This window comes from Lepidochelys kempii, chromosome 26 (assembly GCF_965140265.1).
Source record: "Lepidochelys kempii isolate rLepKem1 chromosome 26, rLepKem1.hap2, whole genome shotgun sequence".
In the NCBI taxonomy this organism is placed as follows: domain Eukaryota; kingdom Metazoa; phylum Chordata; order Testudines; family Cheloniidae; genus Lepidochelys; species Lepidochelys kempii.
Window position 1 is genome coordinate 11108860 of NC_133281.1, and position 19634 is coordinate 11128493.

At 41.8% G+C, this 19634-nt stretch overlaps 1 protein-coding gene across 12 annotated transcripts in view; it reads right to left on the reverse strand.

Annotated features, from left to right (window-relative positions):
- Window positions 1-2779: 2779 nt before the first annotated feature.
- Window positions 2780-19634, reverse strand: part of AAK1 (AP2 associated kinase 1) — a 126158-nt gene continuing 109303 nt past the window's right edge. For 7 of the 12 annotated variants that reach the window (XM_073325207.1, XM_073325204.1, XM_073325205.1 and 4 more), the window contains one exon: window positions 2780-9670. In XM_073325207.1, the coding sequence (XP_073181308.1) occupies window positions 8529-9670 (1142 nt within the window). In that variant the 3' untranslated portion in view covers window positions 2780-8528. Of the gene's footprint in view, window positions 9671-14015; window positions 18361-19634 lie in introns of those variants that run through there. The other 5 variants (XM_073325210.1, XM_073325213.1, XM_073325212.1 and 2 more) reach the window with 1 other exon arrangement.

Consider the following 19634-nt stretch of genomic DNA (forward strand, 5'->3'; position numbering starts at 1 on the left):
AGGCACCGAGCCGTGGGCTTAGCAAGGGCTGCAAGCCCTCTGCCTTTAGGAAAAAAGAGCAGGAGCTTTATACGCTAGGGTAACACAGTGGAGCAACATTCAGGGAGCAAAACTCCGTTATTTTTGCCCCCCCCTCACCCCCCAAGCGTTCAGAAATCAGGTCTTTGCTCCCCTGCAACCATAAGCTTGGTTTAAAAGTAGCAGGCTTTATTTACCGTCTAGTTGTTGTGCTTTGAGCATTTATACTGAGGAGAGCTAGAAATGTACTGTTTGTTGTTGGTGTTTTTTAAATTAAAACTGTAATTTAAAATAGTCACATCATTCCAGGAGCTCTGGCTTTGAGGGAACCAACAAAATCCCATGGCTTGGGACACACACTGTGTTCATTACATTTCTGTTATAACACTACCCACAGACCCCCAGCTCTGATCATAGTTCCACTGGGTCGAGCGCTGGTCAAATGCAGGGAAAGTGGCTGCTCCAGAGAACTGATCCTTTCTGTTTTTGCCTGACACTTGCTTGAGCACATATTTTGTTTCAGTAGGATCAGTGGCCCTTTCAGAAAGTGCCGCTCTTCCCCTCTCTGTCTTTCACACTGCCCTCTCTTAAACTGAGACTACAATACCTACCTGCCATCGTACTTGCAGTGCAGTAATTCCTAAAGGAGCCAGGCCCCTGCTGCAAGGCTATCAATAAAATACAGTCCTCATCCTACAGCACATGTAAGAGAAATGACAACAGACAAGGGTGTTGCTGGCTCATACTGTTTTGCCGAGGTTTATGTATATAAAACAGCAGAAAGACCAGCGAACACAGAGAAGGCAGGTTTCAGAGTAGCAGCCGTGTTAGTCTGTATTTGCAAAAGAAAAGGAGTACTTGTGGCACCTTAAGAGACTAACCCATTTATTGAGAAGGCAGTAAGGAAGCACCAACTCTTGGAGTATAGCCCTTTGAATAGCTACAGGGAGTTTTTTGGGCTGAGTGCTGGCTGAAAGTGGCTTGACATTGTGAGCAAAGAAACTGGTTCATGCTGTTTGGTTCTTTTTGTGTTCTGGCAAACAGAACTTTGTACGTTCTTTGTAAACAAACAGGAACACATCAGAGATACCTGACTCCATCATCAATATCTCCCCCCCGTGGACACAACCTGCAAGGTCCTCGATTTTGGCTAACTGCTCTGATCAAAAAGGGGGTAACTGTCCTTTGGCAGTAGCCCAGCAGCATAGATGTGTTGCACAAATCTGTGATTAGATTTCATCATCAAGAATTTGGCAGACTAGACTCTCCTCCAGCTAGCTTGCCGGAGACCTATTTGGTCTGAGACTAGCGTATTGCATTCATTCGTTTAGATTGCAGTCTTTGACACAGAGGGTCTCTGGTGTGCAGATTTCACCTACTGAGCAGAGCTGTACAGAGTAATGCTGCTGAATAAGGGTCTGTATGTCTCTCTCTCTCTCACAGAGGGAACATTTGAATCCTCAATAATCTCACCAAGATTAGCACATAGTCTATACACCTGTGATTAATTTAAAGGGCATTACTGTAAAACTTGGCCTCTTCAAATTTGGCAGCAATACACTATATCGAATTGGAGAGCAGCTAGGGTTGGGCTAATCACATCTGTTTTTTCTGCCTCAGACCCTTCAGAAGCAAGCAGCAATTCAGGGGCACAAAAGTTTTGCCCATCAGACTTTCATTCTTCCGCTGGAGAAAATTCTGTTCACCCATCACTTGTATTTCTTATTAGTTGTTCTGCTTGCTTTGTTGTTCTTTGGCCACCATTTGTGCTGACACAGAGTAAGTCCTCCCTGTAAGCTTCACTGAAGCCTGCTTGTAACAGGGTGGTCTGCCCCTTGATGGGCCTGGGGCTAGGCCACCCTCTTCAATTATCCAACCAACATGGAAAGGGATCAATTATAAAAGCCTGCAAGTGGCTGAGGGAGAAAGGGGAACTGCAAGAGAGGGGTTGATGTGGTTCAGTTCAAGGGATTGGCCCTGGAGAAGGAAGAGGGTGCGGAAGAAAAGGTCTCTGAGCCCCTGCGTTTATCAGGGAATAGCTTTATTTGGTGTTCCTTTGTGAGTTTTATGCTTGAATTCAACAACTCTGCCCCCAGGGAAGAGCCTGAAAGAGACTAGGTGGGGTGGTAGATTTTTCCTAAGCTGGAGGCTTCCCTTACCCGCCCACACTGCTCTTCTATATGTCTGCACTTTCTTTGATTTTTTTTTTTAAAGGCACATTTCCACAAATCAATAGGCTCAGTGTAACATACTAGCTGGTGTATACTTGTGAGTGTTAAACTGCAAGGTCGCGGCAACGTACGGAAAGTAAAATGCTCTACTTCCAGGGAAAGCAGAGTTTGTGTGGCATAACAGCCTTTGTTTTTGCAGTGAGGTTCTGGGATCCATCGCTGATGCTGCATGAGTGCTGATTAGCTGCACACCATCATGTGTGTATTATTTATGCAGCCCTAGGTTAGGCAAATCAAGATCCCTTTAAAAATAACATGGGGCTTCCATTGTGTGACCGTGCTTGGAGAAGTCATGCTAGTTTGGCTGTCCTAGTCCAAAACCTAGAATCCTACCTCTCTCTTCAGTCTTTCTAGAGGCACCCATGACCTTGGTTGCTGAGCACCATGGTATACATGGGCATACAGAAATTCAACTATCAGGAAATTTTCCTTTAACACCAGCGTGACGAAAGAGACTGCGAAACCAAATGCTTTGTATCCAGACCGGTGACAATTTCATGCTAACAAGAAGGAACACAGAGCAGGGAAGGTACATTTTATTCAGATAAGGTTTTTAATAAAAAGGACGTCAGTTTACAGCTCTAACATTTCTCCATCAAGACTACCAGCAACATTGCGGAATCACACCTGGAGTGCAACAGGACTCCCGTAGTCTGCAAGTCCGAGGTATTTCCAACACCATGCCCATGTCACCCTAATAAAAATGGGATTTAAATGAAGCTCTGGTCTCACAATACACAGCCTACAGTGACATGCAGATTGTATTCCCAGTTATCTGACATGTCCAACTCAGACTCTCTGTTCCTTAAGAAAGACTTTGCTGTCTTTTTGAACGTCACATTAGGATAGTCTTTCGCTATCTTCGTCAATGCTTAGTGGAATCTGCCTCATTCAGATCCACTGGATATTTCCTCATCAGGCTTCTTCACGCAGAACATAATCTACTCTCCCTATACCTGCATAAGATTATGAATCCCTTTTTCTATTTTCTCTCTTTGGGGGGGGGGGGGGGAGGAGGAGAGAGTAATCTGTGATTACCCCTCTAATTTCACAGGCGGCACATCTAGATTTATTATAACAGTAGAACATTTACAGTACACAACACAAAAACGAAAGGCTGTGGTTTGGTAGGATCACCACCACAGCTCATCATAATTCAGGAATGTGTTTCAAAAGCAGAATAAAAGATTACACGGTGAAAATACTTTGGAGTCTTTGGGTGTCCTAAAGAAGCCTTGATTTAAATAAAAACCCAAACAATAACCAACTCTCCTACAGGACAATCTTTGGTGGAAGCTGAGTTAACGTAACCAATCCCAACTTTGGAGTGACTGAAAGTCTCTCAGTTCTAGAGAGCCCACTCAGTATAAAACTTGCTATATTAAATGTAGCTGAAAACATGCCCCGCTACAGTGTTTCAGGATTGATTACTTGGGTTTCTTGCAAGTTTAGGATCTTCTGTGTGCTCCATGCATATTGTAGATTGCAGATTGAGTGCACGCTAGCTTCAAGAGAATAAGATTGTAAACTCAACACTTAATCACATATAGTATAGTACTGAGCTGGTTGGAAGGGAGAGCAGATGCAGTTACAAGTCTTGGAAGCAGAGCAATAAGATAAAGAAGATGCTGACTAATACGAAAGCAGCTCTTATGGCTATGATCATTGTAAAAATGCGTGGGGAGTGAGATGCACAGAGCTGAGCTGATTGCCTGGCTTAAATTGGCGTGTGCAGAAGCTCTGATTAATCCTTTCCAAAGGAAAGGGTTTAACCAAACTCAAATTTAAATTGGCAGCGAGCTGGGAAACGATGCCCCCACATCCACAATTGTGAATTACAGAAGCTGAAGATTGTCACAGGACTGATTGGTACTTGTCTACACAGCAGCATGAAATGATATTTGGAGTTCTTTCTGTGAGTGCATTTGGAAAGCGGGGGGGGGGGGGGGGGTCAACCAGGAGAAACCTTATGTGATTTGTGGTATGACATTTGTAGTATGGTTAAAGTCAAGGTGGACTGGGGAGAGGGAGGAAGGAGAATCAGAACAAAAATGACCTTCCCTCATATCCTGCTGCTGCTATCATGAAGAGAGGAGTTTTCTCCTCCTTCCTAGAAAGTCAAATAGGGACAGCCACTGAGTTGCAGAGCTTAGAAAGAGCTCCTTGAGCTGCCGATTGCTTAAAGCCAACCAGGAAGTTCACCAAGACCTTGTTTTGTGCAGGTGACCCCCTAAAACAGTGACCATGATGGGATTCCGGGCAGGCACGATCTGCATTGATCCAGTTGCAAGACTGGAAAGGGTACTATTCTCAAAAGTGCCCACGTAGCTTAGGAGCCTAAGGCCCTTGAAATTCAACAGGTCTTGGTTGCTTCTGAAAAGGGATCTTTAACACTTTTGGCCAGAGCCAAAACTGAAAACTGATTGCTGCAATTTTACTGGTTACTGGGAAGTGGCAGAAATAAAAAAAAAAAGTTTGATTACATTTCTTAAGTTGTGCGTACATTCAGAAAAGTGATTTAAATGGTCACATTTGGATTGTGTAGCTCTGTCTACTGAACAGTAAAAAAGTCAAAGCCTTATGAAATCAGGGTTGCCAAAAAACCCAGAAGCTCCATAGTACTTTCTGCCACGTGCATTTAAAACAGTGAACTTTAGATGATACAGGGAGATCACAACTCCATTTTTAATTGATCAGGTTGAGGTTGTCATGCTGGCAACTTGAGAGGTGTGTGTGTGTGGGGGGGAATGAGTTGATCTGGAAAAATCAGATTAGTAGGGCAACAAGATGCAATTTTCAGAGTTTTCTGATCATAACCAAAATTCCAGTGGTTGGTAGATTGAGCAAAATGAACTCATCTGAACAGAGTGCTCCTGTACGTAGTTAAAACTATTCACCTGTTGGGTTTACTAGCAGGATTGTTAGTTTGTGTACAATTTTAACTTGCTTTTCATAAAAAGTGCTTGAGAAATGAGATGTCAACTGCCAACATCCTGGTTGGAAAATTCAATCCATAACAAACCTAAGTAAAGAAATTGAGGAAAATACTCTCAGCTGTCAAAGCTACTGTACATTTCCCATTCTCCCTTTCTATCCTACCTGGCAGTGTAAGATAGCTAGATCTGACTTACCGGTAACTCCGGTCTTCCTTACGGACACTAATTGGCAAGAAAGCAAAGAGCTGGATCCTAGCAGGAGTCTGAAGAAGGATTTGCTCATACTTTTCCATCAGTACTTTTCACAAAAGGTCAAGCATTCCAAGTAACAGACATTAGAGCAACAGAGCTCTATAGTAACTTTTTCAAGTAAAAAAAAAAAACTGACACACCCATAAAATAAAGAACCTAGGTTTGGGAATCCAGTTATCAGCTACAATGGGTCCAGTTCTCATCCCATTTATGCTGGTGTAACTATTTACTGCCATGGAGTGGCTCCTCATTTACACCAGATTCAGGCCCATAGTACCTACATTTCTCCTTCCTTCCCTCCACTACCTCGCCAAGTGAAGTTCACAGTTCAGGGCAAAGTTCTGTCTCCAGGTTCCATGAAGGACCATAACAGGGGATTGCAAAAGTGCAGGGATGAATTTGCGCCCGAATGCTAAGCCTCATCTGTATGCCTTGTATTTCACAGTCTGACATCGCAGATGTTCCAGGCATTCCGCATTCATCTATTCCAGCAGTAACGCATTTGATAAGTTATTTTTAAAAACAACCAACCAACCAAGCCACCCACACACAAACTATATCCTCGGTTTAGTTGGGGAGAAACATTACATCCAAGAAACTCAGAAACGGGTCTACAGTACTTCCGTTTTCTAGGATGGCTGACAGATTTTGTAGCTGTGGTTTTTCCTAGGCAGACCCTGACTTGAAACACAACAGACAAACAGCAGGAAGTTGCCCACCTTTTAAAAAAAGGCTCTAAACCTGAGCTAGACTAACCACATCACCGACCGCCAGCCATCTATGCTCCTTATTTTCAAGTATTCTTCCCTCCCCTACCTGAGTATTAAGCACATCAGGTCAAGTTCTTTACCCTTGGTTACTTTCGTACAGCCCCGCTGAAGTCAGAACTGCACCAGTCCACCAGCAAAATGTGGCTCGTGTCATTCTGACTGCAGTGTGGGTTGGGCAAGGGAAGATGAATTGTGTTTCATTAATCCTCACCCATTTGGTGGCAGACAAGTTTGTTCTAATTCTCCCTCCCTGGCTGTTATGTTAACAGTGAGCCATAGGACTAAATGTTTTGCTTTGCATAGCAAAGATCTGCAAATATGTAGTTTCAATGTACCTTTTATGTTCCTTGAACAGCTATTTGGGCTCCTGGCAGCTCAAAGTCATAGGTCTGAGTTCTTGTAAAGCAGTTTCCCATGAGACTGGAAAGTCTTGTGTTTAAATGACTGGACCCAATTCTACCCTCATTTACACCAGCTTTACACTTGTGAGACTCTGCTAGATTTACAAGTCACACACTGATTGACACCGGTGAGAGAGGAGAACCCCCCCGCTACATACTCTGTTCAATAAAGCTAACAGTTTCTCGGAGGACCTGTCTATCTTGTAAGATAGCAGAGTTTAACACCAGTCCCACACCATCTATTTACAAACTTTTAAAACCTCGGCAAACCAACGCTGTCTTAAGATTTTCCCCCATGCAAGGCCAGAGAATTCAAGGAGATGTTGAGAGTGTAACCAAGCGCAGAATTTTCCCCTCATTTTCAGTGCAAAGCTCTAGGTCATTTTTATTCAGTTGTCAAATTTAATTGGAAACAAAATCATGGCTACGCTTTTAAGAGCCAGCTCAAAGACTACTGGCGTCAACAGGACTGTCTCCATTGACTTCAAATAGGCATTGGATCAGGCCCTTAGAAAATGAGAGTCATGGAGACCTTCCCGAGATCGCCCTCTTCTAGGATGTCCACTAGGAGAGTGGCTTCTCTGGATACACCAGGCATTTAAAAAAAGGACACCACTATTAATGATCATCAGCCAAAAGCATCCCTATAGTCCGACATTTAGAAGTGTTTTCTTGGGTGAAATAGCTTGAAAAACAAAACAGATTTGACAGGGACTGCTTTGCTACCTGGTACTTCCCATTAAACGTGGACACTTATTAATTAAGGATACTTGCCTTTTTCCTTCCTGTGTGAAAAGGCACACTGTGAGACTAACAATTCCTGAAGAGGTCAACTGTACTCGTGCTCAGCCACCAACCGTAACATGACAAATATCACAATGAACTTCCACACTAAACAACTACATTTTCCCCTAAACTCAAGTGTGATACACCAACATTTTAAATTATATTATAAATACTAAGCGACTGTTCTTTTCCTTAGTAACACAGTAGGATCATGGTATTTCTGGAGCGTAGCCAAACGTGACAGGAAGAATGTGTCTGAAAGATTGCTATGCCGATACTTCCAGCCATACGTACCTGATCCCAAAGAGCTGATCCAAAGCTCATTGAAGTCCTTCCATTGACTTCAACAGGTTTTGGATCAGGTCCATAAAAAGATACATTTTCATGTATTACACCTGCAGACAGTGAAAATTGCCTATTACATCTGCAATGAGTAAAACCTGCCTATAGGCAAGAAGGCCAACAGAGGGCCTATGCAATACTTAAAACAGGTCTTCTATGGTGCAGAGGTCTTGTGGCAGACTAGTGGCACGTGTCAATTTTACTCCACGTGCATATGATAAACACACACACACACACACACACACACACACACACACACACACTCTTCATCAAGTTCCCAATCTACAGCTCCTGATTTTGTGATGACATTGATTAACAGTTGGGAAGAGTTGTCCTTTGGTCTCTTCCAGAATTCCCCTTGGTAAGAGGTGGGGCCGGGGGGGAGAGGTAGGGGGGAAGAGAATCATGACAACCTTTCTACTTCAAACTCATTTCTTCTCCAGAGCATTAGCTTGTCCTGACTGATTTGCTCTAGCATCCTAACTGTATGCTAGTATCAGTGGTAATTCATTTTATCCCCGCTGGATTTCCCCCCACTGAAGCCAGAAAGTATGGAGTATTACCGGTTTAAATAAGAATCTAAAAAAATACTGGGGAAAAACAGCAACTCAAAAAGGATGGGGAAAACCTTGAGAGCCTGGCATTCAATATCCTGAAACTATCTAACATAACTTAAAAAGGCTTAACTGAGTATCAAATAATATTTGAAAAAAATATTGCTATGTTGCTTGTTTCGACTAAGAGATTGAAGGTCCTGTGAGATATGCACACCCCCCATTTCTCTCAGACTGTTTAAGGCTTTTGCTTTCCAGATTTGGAAGGAAAGGGTGCTGAAGCAAATGGGTCAATGCTGGGTAGCTCTTTAGTCCTGGAAGACAGAGAAGCAATAGACACAGATCCTGCGATAGCCTGTTTGTTGGTCTGAGAAACCACTTTGTATGCTGCTATGGGTTGGACTTCCAGACCCTGCCCATCTTCCGGACTGTAGTGACGGGAATACTTTGATAGAGACTGTGGACGGAAAGGCTTACTAACCATTGAACCCAAGACGGCTTCTTGGGGGAGTGCATGTCCTTGGTTTTTATCATTAGGAATACAACCATGATCTTTAAATGTACCTTTGGGAGGAATGCCTTCTTGGGTCTCTACTGGTCTTATGGAATGAGATGGAAGGTTGGCTGGCTGAATAAACCCTACCCTGCAGTACTGAGCGCTAGATGAGACAGACAATCCGCATGTTCCTGTATCCAAGTTTCGGAACTTGAAGTTATCTACATGTTGGACATCACCAGTTTGACCTAGGAAAGAGGCTGGAACGTGAGGCTCCTTAGAAACGTTATGAGAAGTCAACTCTTCCAAGCTTTTCTTTTTTGTGAAAGGGGCACGTAGGAATACATCTGCCTCTTCTGGCTGCCTGACAGACACATTGCTCTTGGAGATGAAGGGAGCTTTGGTAAAGATGTCCAGCTCATCATGCACTATTCTTGAGCTTCGGAAAGGAGCCGTGGCAAAGACATCTGGCTCATTGAAAATCTCTCCGGAGTGCTGCTGGAAGGCTGTAAACAGAGCTTCCCCCCTCCGGCTCTGGGAAGGCTGGGGCTTGGAATCTTCTTTGGAAGCCATACATTTTTCCTTGAGTGTGGATTGCAACTTACTGGACTCCTCTTCTTCTTCTGAGTCCATAAGTAAAGGCCTGGACCCACTACAATCCAAGATGTCCACCTCATGGTCTGTCCCCTCTCCCTCACTGCTGTGGAAGGAACTGTTGCTTGAAGGCCCACCTCTTGTGAAGTAATCAGATTCCAAATTGTGCTGAGTTTTCGCTTCGAGCATCTCAGGCTGGCCTTTGTACAGAGGAAGTACATCGGTAGCAGCAGACAGTTTACTGTGCTCAGTCGTTAGGTCAGGATATACAGCTTGTTCCCTCTGCAAACCTATAAGAACAAAACAAGAGCATTACTCGAGGGGCTATATCCATGTAGTCATGAACGCAAAAGAAACTTAACCACATCAGAAACGTCATGATGATCAGATATAAACTGCCACACATGGAAAATGGGAAAATAAAATTAAGAACAGGCAAGGCATTCACTGTACACAAACTGGAAAAAAAAAACAAAAAAACCAAAGAACAACTCAGCACTTCCTAACAATTAAGGACACCACAAGTAAAACATGTTAAAAAGAGATGTAAGATGTTAGATACGCATACATTCCAATTCAACATTCCCTCCTGATGCCGTTCTATGAGGATCTTTTTAGGTCACCCACAAGAACCACAACCTATGTGGGTTTTTGTTTCAGAGAACTGCTGTCTAGAGTGAAGTACCAGTGAACAGACAGGTCTCGGTATAATCAACACTGCCTATTGACATAACAGCCCCCTACGTGCAAATAGCAGTAGAGTTGAACCTCGATTTTACAAATACCAATCTTACAAATGACTTCTTATATTAACCATCTTTCCTGACGGGGAGGGCGGAAAAATCATAACAACAAATGTCAATGAACAACGAGTTGACATCATTCACTTTCTGATGCGTTCAGTGCCTTGCAAATCACTTTGCAGTGGCTTGAAAAACAAAAACGAACAACAACAACAAAGTGCACCACACTGCAACTTATGCACCATACCTATTGCAAAGTTGAGGTCTTCAATTTTATGAACTCTTGGATTTTATGAATGCCTCAATTTCCAATTAGCTCATCAAATAGGGGTTCTACGGTATATTGTTGGGCATTTTTTAAATATTTAATTTTGTTTCTGGGAGCGGACTCACAGAAAAGTGACAATACACTTAGGGCATGTAAAATACACACACTGACGTCCCTTACTGTGAAAGCAGTAGGTGTTTTAAAAGAAATAAACGTGTTCCCCTTAGCAAGGATTTTGTATCAAATCTGGTAATTTTCACAATGGTATTCAAGCCATTGCAAAACAGACCGTGTTAAATTTAAACAACCCTATATAATGATTACAAATGAAATATCTAACATGACCCTAATGGACTAGCTTGGTTCTAGGTGTTAGTAAGACATTACTAATAAAGGAAGAAGTGGACACTTACTATCCTGCTGTCTTCTAGTTACAGAAGCCCAAGAGTTGGCTTGTTTTTGCCTTATGAATCACACAGACAGTTATCAGAATACAAGATATCTTACCTTCAAAGAACTATTAGCAGGTTAGAAGTATGTCATTGGACTCATGTTAGCAAGAGGATAGGAAAAAGGCACATGAAAAACTAAGCAGTATAGATTCCAGACAAAAAGATTTGCGTTTTGGTAAGTGATATTCATCAAGCGATAGGACAGAAAGATGCACCAACACTTCCTTTTGCTTTAAACAAAACATCAGTTTTGAAAACTTGCATGATCACCCCCTCCTCCTGCCAACCTCTGCGTATATTAAATATGGAAACACGCTGAACTTCAGGGCATAAAACAGATAGATTACACCCATTTCTCATAATTAAAGACAATACTCAGACAGCCAAATGATTGTTTATTGGGAAACTTTCACTTAAGAAACATTACACTGTAAAGTAAAACAGTGTAGATATAGGTGAGCATTTTCTAAGATACTGTACAAAAATACTGTCTACCTTCTCTGAAGCGTATGTTGTCAGCAATGATTTAAACTTAAATACTAATCTCAGTTCAACTATAGTAACAAAAAGGCCTAATTATAGATTTTTTTTTTTCCTCCTTCCAAGAGGTTGATTATATATTTCCCAAGCTGGGTGCTGTTGTATGATTTTTAAAGCAGCAGCTGACAAAGACCAAGACTTGGAGAAGCCTTTCTCAATTATGCAGTTACATTGGAACATGATGTGGTACAGGAAAATAAGAAGGAAAAAAAGAGGGCCATGAGCATGTATCATCACAGATGTAACATACATGCAAATTACACTATAATCTTATAATGCAAACTATTCAATATTTCACTAGACAAATCATTTTACCAGAATGATTTTTCTTCCTTCAGTGTTATCTACATAATAAGCATGTATCTACAATCACTGTGTACAGAGTATGATCTATAAAAAGGTAGAGATGGGAGGGAAAACAGGTTCAATATGATTTAAGCCCCAATCAGTTAAGGACAGTAGCAGCAACCATCTGAACAGAATATGGGGATAGCACCGGATAAGTACATTGTCAAGGTTAGGAAGGTAGCATAATTTGTTCCATGACATTCTGCTCTCTGCCTTTGTTGTTAGCTTCCGATAGGCAAAGCAGCTGCCCTGTGGCAGCTATTCCAAACTATGGGCTGTCAGGGCAGCTGCAGTTTGTGCACGTGTCCTGTCCAAGGCTTTCAGCCCATGCCAGACCAGTGGCTCTGGGCTAGGCCTACATCCTGCAGAGACGCATGCAAGGCAATTAGAAGCTCTCCTGGGTAGCCACTGCACCTTCCATGCCTCAATACCTCACTCAGGCTTAAGTGTGGAGGGCCATGTACATTCGGGAGTTAAAATTCACCTCTGTAGAAGACCAAGTCAAGGCCTCTGCACCATTTAGTGAGACTTACGTGCCTAAAACAGTGCTTATGCAGAGCCTAGATCTTGTGTTGGCCTCTTGCACCGGGGCCAGTTTCACCCTGAGCCTATGTAATAGTTGCTGGAAGGTACTACAAGAATTAGATCATATTAAAGATTTTAAAGACAAACAAGTATGTATAGGTGTGCCACATGAGATGTCATGTGTCGACAGAAATGGAGTTCTAGGCAAGCGTACAGTGGTTGCCATCAGAATCTCAACATTTGCCAATGGTTACCACACCAGTACCTATGCTATCACACTTGTTTCCTATTCTAACTAGGAGTGGGGGAAACCTGGCTCCCCAACACCATTATGAGTTGATGGTCCTCTGATAGGAGCTGTTCTTTTTTAAATGGCCAGCCACTGTATTCTAGCATATTGCTATCATATGACAAATAAAGACTAGCAGAAATGCAGTAAAGGTATACAAGTCTGAGGTGCCACCTTGGCTTAGTTGGGACAGCACTGTCCAAGAGAGGGGCCAGCCACCCCACAGTGTAACTTCTGATGGTTCAATGCTTTTACAAGGTAATTAACATTTTAGTTGTGAGGGCGATATTAACAGAGAAGGACAAAGATCTACCATAATTCATCACCAACGGAAATTTTCCTGCATCTTTTCCTGAAGGAAGAAAATGTGAAAATTTTAAGCGGTACCCTTTAAAATTAATCAAATCAATCACTCGGCCCCACAATGGATTCAACATTGATGAAGGATCCAGGCCCATGTTATAAGTTCTCTGGTTCTCTCCGTGCATTTCACCAACACTAAGAGAAGAGTAAGGATTAGCTACAAGAGTAGCAAGCGCACCACTCCCGTCACCAACAAAACAAGAAGATGCCAAGCTTTGTTAAAATATTTAGGGGTGTCCCCTTTTGGACAGGGGCAGTAAACCAATGGGTTTGTTCTTACAGCTATATAAAAACGGTTTAAGCGAGTTAAAAAAAATATAGGGAGATAGGCTAAACTTACAGACTCTGAAGTGCTCAAGGTCTGCATGAGGATGGTGTAAAAGTTAAGCTACTCTATGACAGGAATAGGGAGGCAGTTCTGTTCGGCCCAAGCCCCAGGTTTTGTCGCTGATTAGTCTGGAGGAGCATGCAATGTAAACATTAGTGCAAGTGGATCCTTTAAGTTAGCTACTGTAGATAGTCTCCAACATGATGGGTGGTCCAACAATTCCCATTCCAGGTCAAAGAGAGAGACCAAGGTGACTGAGGCACTCAAGGGAAGGAGATTTCTATTTTAAAAAGGGTACCAGCCATATCATTCTATGTCATGGGTGAAGGGCAGAAAGGACCATTCCACAAATAGCTGTGGTTAGAATGTAAAAGGCAGGCTTAGTGAAACTACGACAGTGCTGCTAGCTTTGAAATCCTGCCCATTTTATTTCACGGCACCGTTTCCAGTCACACTATCGGTAAGCAAGCTAAACAAGATGCCTGGTTGCCTTTTATGAACACACAGAACACCCACAATCTCCACACAGCAGTTTCTTGGCATCCTCTACAGGTCCAGTGGCCAACCTCGATAAAGTTGTGCAAGAATGGGATGCACACAACCTCTTTTTGGTGGGAGATGGTACTCTAACACTTTAGCATGCCGAGAAATACACTGCCAATGGACAGCTGCCCTTACACAAAAGCTAGAACTATGTTTAGCTAACTTGTCCCCCCCCCCCCCGTATACAATACATGGCAGAAATTTTTAGACTTAAAACATTGTACTAAAGAAAACACTTCAAGAAAATCAACTTGCTTTATCTTCTTCAGAGAGAAGGTAAATATTAAAAATATACATTCTGGGATAGATCAGGATCTGCACAATGCCGCAGTGTAGAATACTCACAACAAACAGATGTAGTGCACATTGCTACAGTAAGTATACACACAGAAAAAATCAACTTTAAGTGATAACTGCTGCTTTGAGACTTTAGTTTGAATAGATTAGCAATACATAAAACCTGTAATAACCTTAATGCTTATAGTGGGCGAGAGGGAAGAGACAGCTTGTTACAGGTTAGAATATCAACACTTGAACGGCTTTCTTCTTTTTATGAACCTTGTGCAGTAATTGCAAGATACTAAAATAATTAAGGCAAGAAAACAAAACATACACTGAACAGCTTTCGCCGTCGGCTAGGAGGGCTGATCCAATACACTTTCAAGTCAATGGGAAACTTTCCATTGACTTTAATAGACACTGGATCAGGCCCTACAATTAGAACCTTTGAAAGAATACAGGTATTGCCAGAACGGAGGTTGCCTTTCCATGGAGTAATTCCGCTTGTTTTGTCCCAAACATTTTATCTAGACAAAGCCATATACTATCGTCTGATGTTGACTGGGTAAAACTAATACAATAGCTGGAACACATGGCTATTGGCTAGGTTTGTTTGTGACCTTTTAAAAAAAAAGTGATCTATGCTTCCCTTATTCACCTTCACTGAGGAGATGGTGGATTTTTTCCTTGTGCTCTATTGCCTCAACTTTATACGCTCACCTGGGCCACCCGATTCTCATCTGATCTTGTATTCCAGTGACGCAGCCTTTTCAAATGGCTTTACGGAAAAGCCATTTTAGGCAGAGCTAGCCCCGGGCTGGTTGTGAAGAAGGGGGGAAGAGGGGCAGCTTCCTCACTCCAGTTAAAATAGGTTTTTAAATGGTAGCCCGGCCATCAGTCAGAGAAGTCCCCTCCACACAACTGCTGGGTTCCATGGAGGGATTTGCCACAACTGCCGCATACGCATGGCAATGTGTTGGAATAGAGCCCAGAAGCTCTGACACACAGTCATCTTTGCCACTGGAAGATACTCCCACCCATTTTGATCAATTGTTTTCAGGGGCTCAACGTTTAACTGTTCACCAATTTATGCAATAACTTGGAACTCCACAAATAAATCCTGCTCCTGATGTTATAACAAAGGATGTGACGTCCTACATTGGCCTTGAAAGGGGAGTTGCTGTGACTTTTGTATGGTGGCTACATTTGAAAGTATAATATCCTGGTAGGAGCATCTATTAAGTTACAAAGGAAACTCATGTCAAGAACTGCACTAGTGACCCAAGGATATCAGGATGTGATGGTTCCTTCGTCATCGTTCTATGAATCAACAGCATGTACTAGCAGAGAAAGGAGAATCATCTCACGTCACTTCACTCAGCATAGATTCCGACCCATTTTGGGACAACAGACGGAGGAACAGCCCTTGGAGGAGACAGATAAGCATTTGACTTGTCTCCCCCCCTCGTTTTCATGACTGTAACAGAACATCTTTACGGTGGTTAGTAAACTTGTATTCTTATGGCACTCGGGGGACCAAAATTCTTTGGCATAGAAACCGGATGACAGTTCACTCTGTGCCTTTCCTTCTTGCTAGCAATCTTCATACAACTTCTTCCCAATTGGGCAGTTTACACCACATGAACCTAATGTTTGCTGGCTGACAACAGTTTTAGCTATTTTTAAAATTAATCCCCCATCTCTTTTAAAGAAACTGAAGTCTTCATTTTTCACTTGCATTTTCCATTCCACAGATCTCTTCTGTAACATTTCCTTAACAATCAGTGTCAAGTCTTTTCTTATGAGCTGGGTCTAAATCACACACCTTTATAAAAAGGATTATGCTTCCATTGTATTGTATTTCCCTCCCAGATCCATGAATAGCTATTTTAAAAACAATAAAAAGAACATCCACCGCTGCTTTTTGAATAGCATTATTCCAAAACAACCCAGTGCTTTTATAATGTTGATTCCAGAACACTTGAACAAATTCTATTCAATTTAAAATCTTAAACATTCTTTAAAAGTACTTTAATTCACAGAAATCTCTTGGTTTCTAATATACAGTAGATGGTTACTTTTTTTAAAATCCATTCTCTTTTCATGTATTTTCTGTATCTGGCTATACAATAACTTTCTATCTAAAGCTTTTTCATGTTCTCCAGTCCAATTTGCCCGCTTTAGGAATAAAAAACCAACAAAAAATAAAATAAAATTCTATTGACAATTTTACTAAGATCATTTCCATAGTTCTCTCATGTAAAGCTTCTTCTGGAAAGTGCAGTTTTACACATATAATGATACAACACATTTAAGCAATACTTTTATTATGAAGTGTAGATTGTAAAAGAAGATTAACTGGAGAGCAGACAATTGATGGTTAGTTCTATTTACAGAATTTGTTAAACTAAATGTGTGTGTGTGTGGGGGGGGGGGGAATAGTGGGGAAACTGGCAATAGGAGAGAAATGCTCACAGACTTTAATGTCTTTCCCTCTCAGGGAGAGGTCAATACATCTATAATTTAGTCATTCATACTTTCGCACATGAGAATCTGCACTTTTATCAATACAGCTACATACACATACACAAGGTTAGCAGTAAGCTAGTAATTATTCCACTACAGAGGACGAGTCCTTTTATTCAGGAAGAATTTTCAAATATATGATAGGAATGCTGGACTTTAAGATCATAAGCCAATGAAAACAAGTTTAGCGTATCCAGTTAGTTGACAAACTAAGCATGTCAAGGTAAAAAGAAAAAAGGTAAATGCCATCAAGTTGTATCTAGCTTGTCAGCACTTATCTCCAATTGTTTGAGGAGAGTGCATGCTTGTTCTACAAAGACTGAAGATCTGAATAAAGTTTACAGTAACTTGTCTACTGAAAAATGGTTCCATACTTAACTATGTTGCACTATATGTAGTTACAAGGGAAAAGAGGAAAATCCAGAACACATACGAGACGTTTGACTAAAACCCAGGGTAAAAAAACCAAACAACCAACAACTGTTGGACAATTTGGTTTGTACACAATTTACAGTTTGTTTTTTAAACACACACACACACGCACACACACACAAAAACAACAAGGGAATACATCCGCTGCTGCCACATTGCCCTTTTTGGCCAACAGTTCATTCAGTAAAAAGACACTACAGCCATACTCGCATGTATTTGGTTCTCAATTTTGAAATATTTCACTTGGGGTCATTTTTGTAGCTTTAACATTTTGGGTTATTTTTTGAGACAGCACAATTTGTTCGTAAGCAGGATCATTTTAGAGGGGTTGTGGAAAACCCTCTCAATTTACATGATCACCATATTTACTGGGCAGCTGCACTGCAGCAAAATCCAATTTAATTTCCCCCCACCCCACCCCCCGAAGCATATATTGCCAATTTAAAACCATCCTCTCCTAATTGTCTCCTACCTAGGAGATGAACAGCATTAGTGATTTTGTGTGTCCTTTCCTTTTGCCCGTTTGTCGGAAATCCTCCCTTCTCCCCTCAAAGGTTAAACACTTACATTAGCACTCTAGCCTAAGGGAAAAAATATCTGTTGTGTGCCATTTCTAGCAAGGATCATACATAGACTACAATTCACTAATTCGTTTGCTGTTAAGCTTTCGGTGGAGCTGTTTAAATCTCGGCAGAGTGGATAATGGTAAGTAGCGTTTCCTTTAGACATATGACAGAACAAGGAGTAATAGTCTCAAGTTGCAGTGGGGGAGGTTTAGGTTGGATATTAGGAAGAACTTTTTAACAACTAGGAGGGTGGTGAAGCACTGCAATGGGTTACCTAAGGAGGTGGTGGAATCTCCTTCCTTAGAAGTTTTTAAGGTCAGGCTTGACAAAGCCCTGGCTGGGATGATTTAGTTGGGGATTGGTCCTGCTTTGAGCAGGGGGTTGGACTGGATGACCTCCTGAGGTCCCTTCCAACCCTGGTATTCTATGCTAGTCAAGACAGGTGCACAAGGAACCATAGCAGATTGTACCAGGGATGAGCTGAAGGACGGACTATGGGAGTAGGTGGGACAGAAATAGAATCCGTTCCTGGGCCGGGAGATGGGAACATAGGGGTTTGTCTCCTTCTGTTTGCAGATTTATTTATTTAAAATAAAACCCAAAAAACCTGAAGGTTAACTCCTCTGGAAATGAAAACGTAGATAAGGTATGTTACAGAAACTGCGTCTGCTACTGGGTCACTGCTACAGGTCTATGAGCTGATCCACCAGCAGTAAAGACCTGGCTAGGTTGGGAAGACTGGATTCAGAGCTTCCACCGTTGTTTCTAGAATGCCCACCTGAAAGGGTGAGAGATAGGAATTCAGTATTGAACAGGACACACACAGGTTAGTTTCAGATGTACAAGCACAAGCAAAGAAAGAACAACCAGAGAAAGCAACTTTAAGTTGAGCTCAGCTATTCTATGTTACGGGTACTATGGTATGCAGTGTTGTTATAGCCGTGTCAAGGATATTAGGGGAGACAAGATGGGTCAGGTAATAGATCTTTTACTGGTGAGGGAGAGAAGGTAGCAGCCACCGCCAAGATTTACACCCAATAGGGCCTGCATGGAAAAGTTTAACAGAGAATTTTATCAGAATCAAATCAATGGGATTCTATAGGATTTTTAACGATATATTTCTATACTGCTATAAGATGGGTTACAAAATCTACAGAAAGGATGTTCTCTGTTCTAGATCTTTAAGAGTACTTCTATAACTTAAAGAGTAAATTTCTACAAGACACCATTAAGTCATTTACAGCCATTTCACAGGCTTTTTAAGTGATCCTGTAAATCCCCCATTGCATTTATATCATTCTCTATACAAAGACTTTTTCTTTATTTAGGGTGGACATTTCAAAAGCACCTCAGCACTGGCCCCCCTCTGCTTTCTTTCAAGTCAGTGGTGAACCTTCCATTGACTTCACGTGGGAGCAGAGCAGACTTAAACCTGCACTGAGGGCATTTGAAAAATCCCCCCCCTAAATGACTTAGGATTTTTCTTAACGAGGGTCATTCTTTCAAAGCGAATATTAGCGGCAGAGCGGGCATGCAGTACGCTCCATGCTATGAAAGACAGGATATAGGCGAATTACAAAAGGCAAGTGTTCCACTGGCCAAAGAAGAGTAACGGATCATGTGATAAAAATATGTGTTATTTCACCAGGAACTTCAGAAACGTTTTCACTGCAGCCAGACTGCAGAAACAAGTCATTTGACAGGAGTTGTTCCAAAAAAGCTGCCTACCTCTGTCCCTAAAAAACCCATTAATGGAGTATCATTCACCTAATTTTATTTTTAAAGGGACAATGCCTCTTAATAGCTACATCCTTATATAAGTATGAACAATCGTCTGTAGATAGGATGGCAACATAAACATACAAGGCTGGAACTCAAATAGACAGGAAGGCCGCAAAGTCCTAATGACTGAGGCTGGAATTTTCAGAAGTGCCTTAGGGATTTGGGTGCTTGTCTCTTACAGGAATTCTTTGGAAGTTGGGCACTTAACTCTCATAGGCACTGTTGCAAATCCCAGCCAGAAAGGATGAACTCACTTTCAAAAGAGGTTTG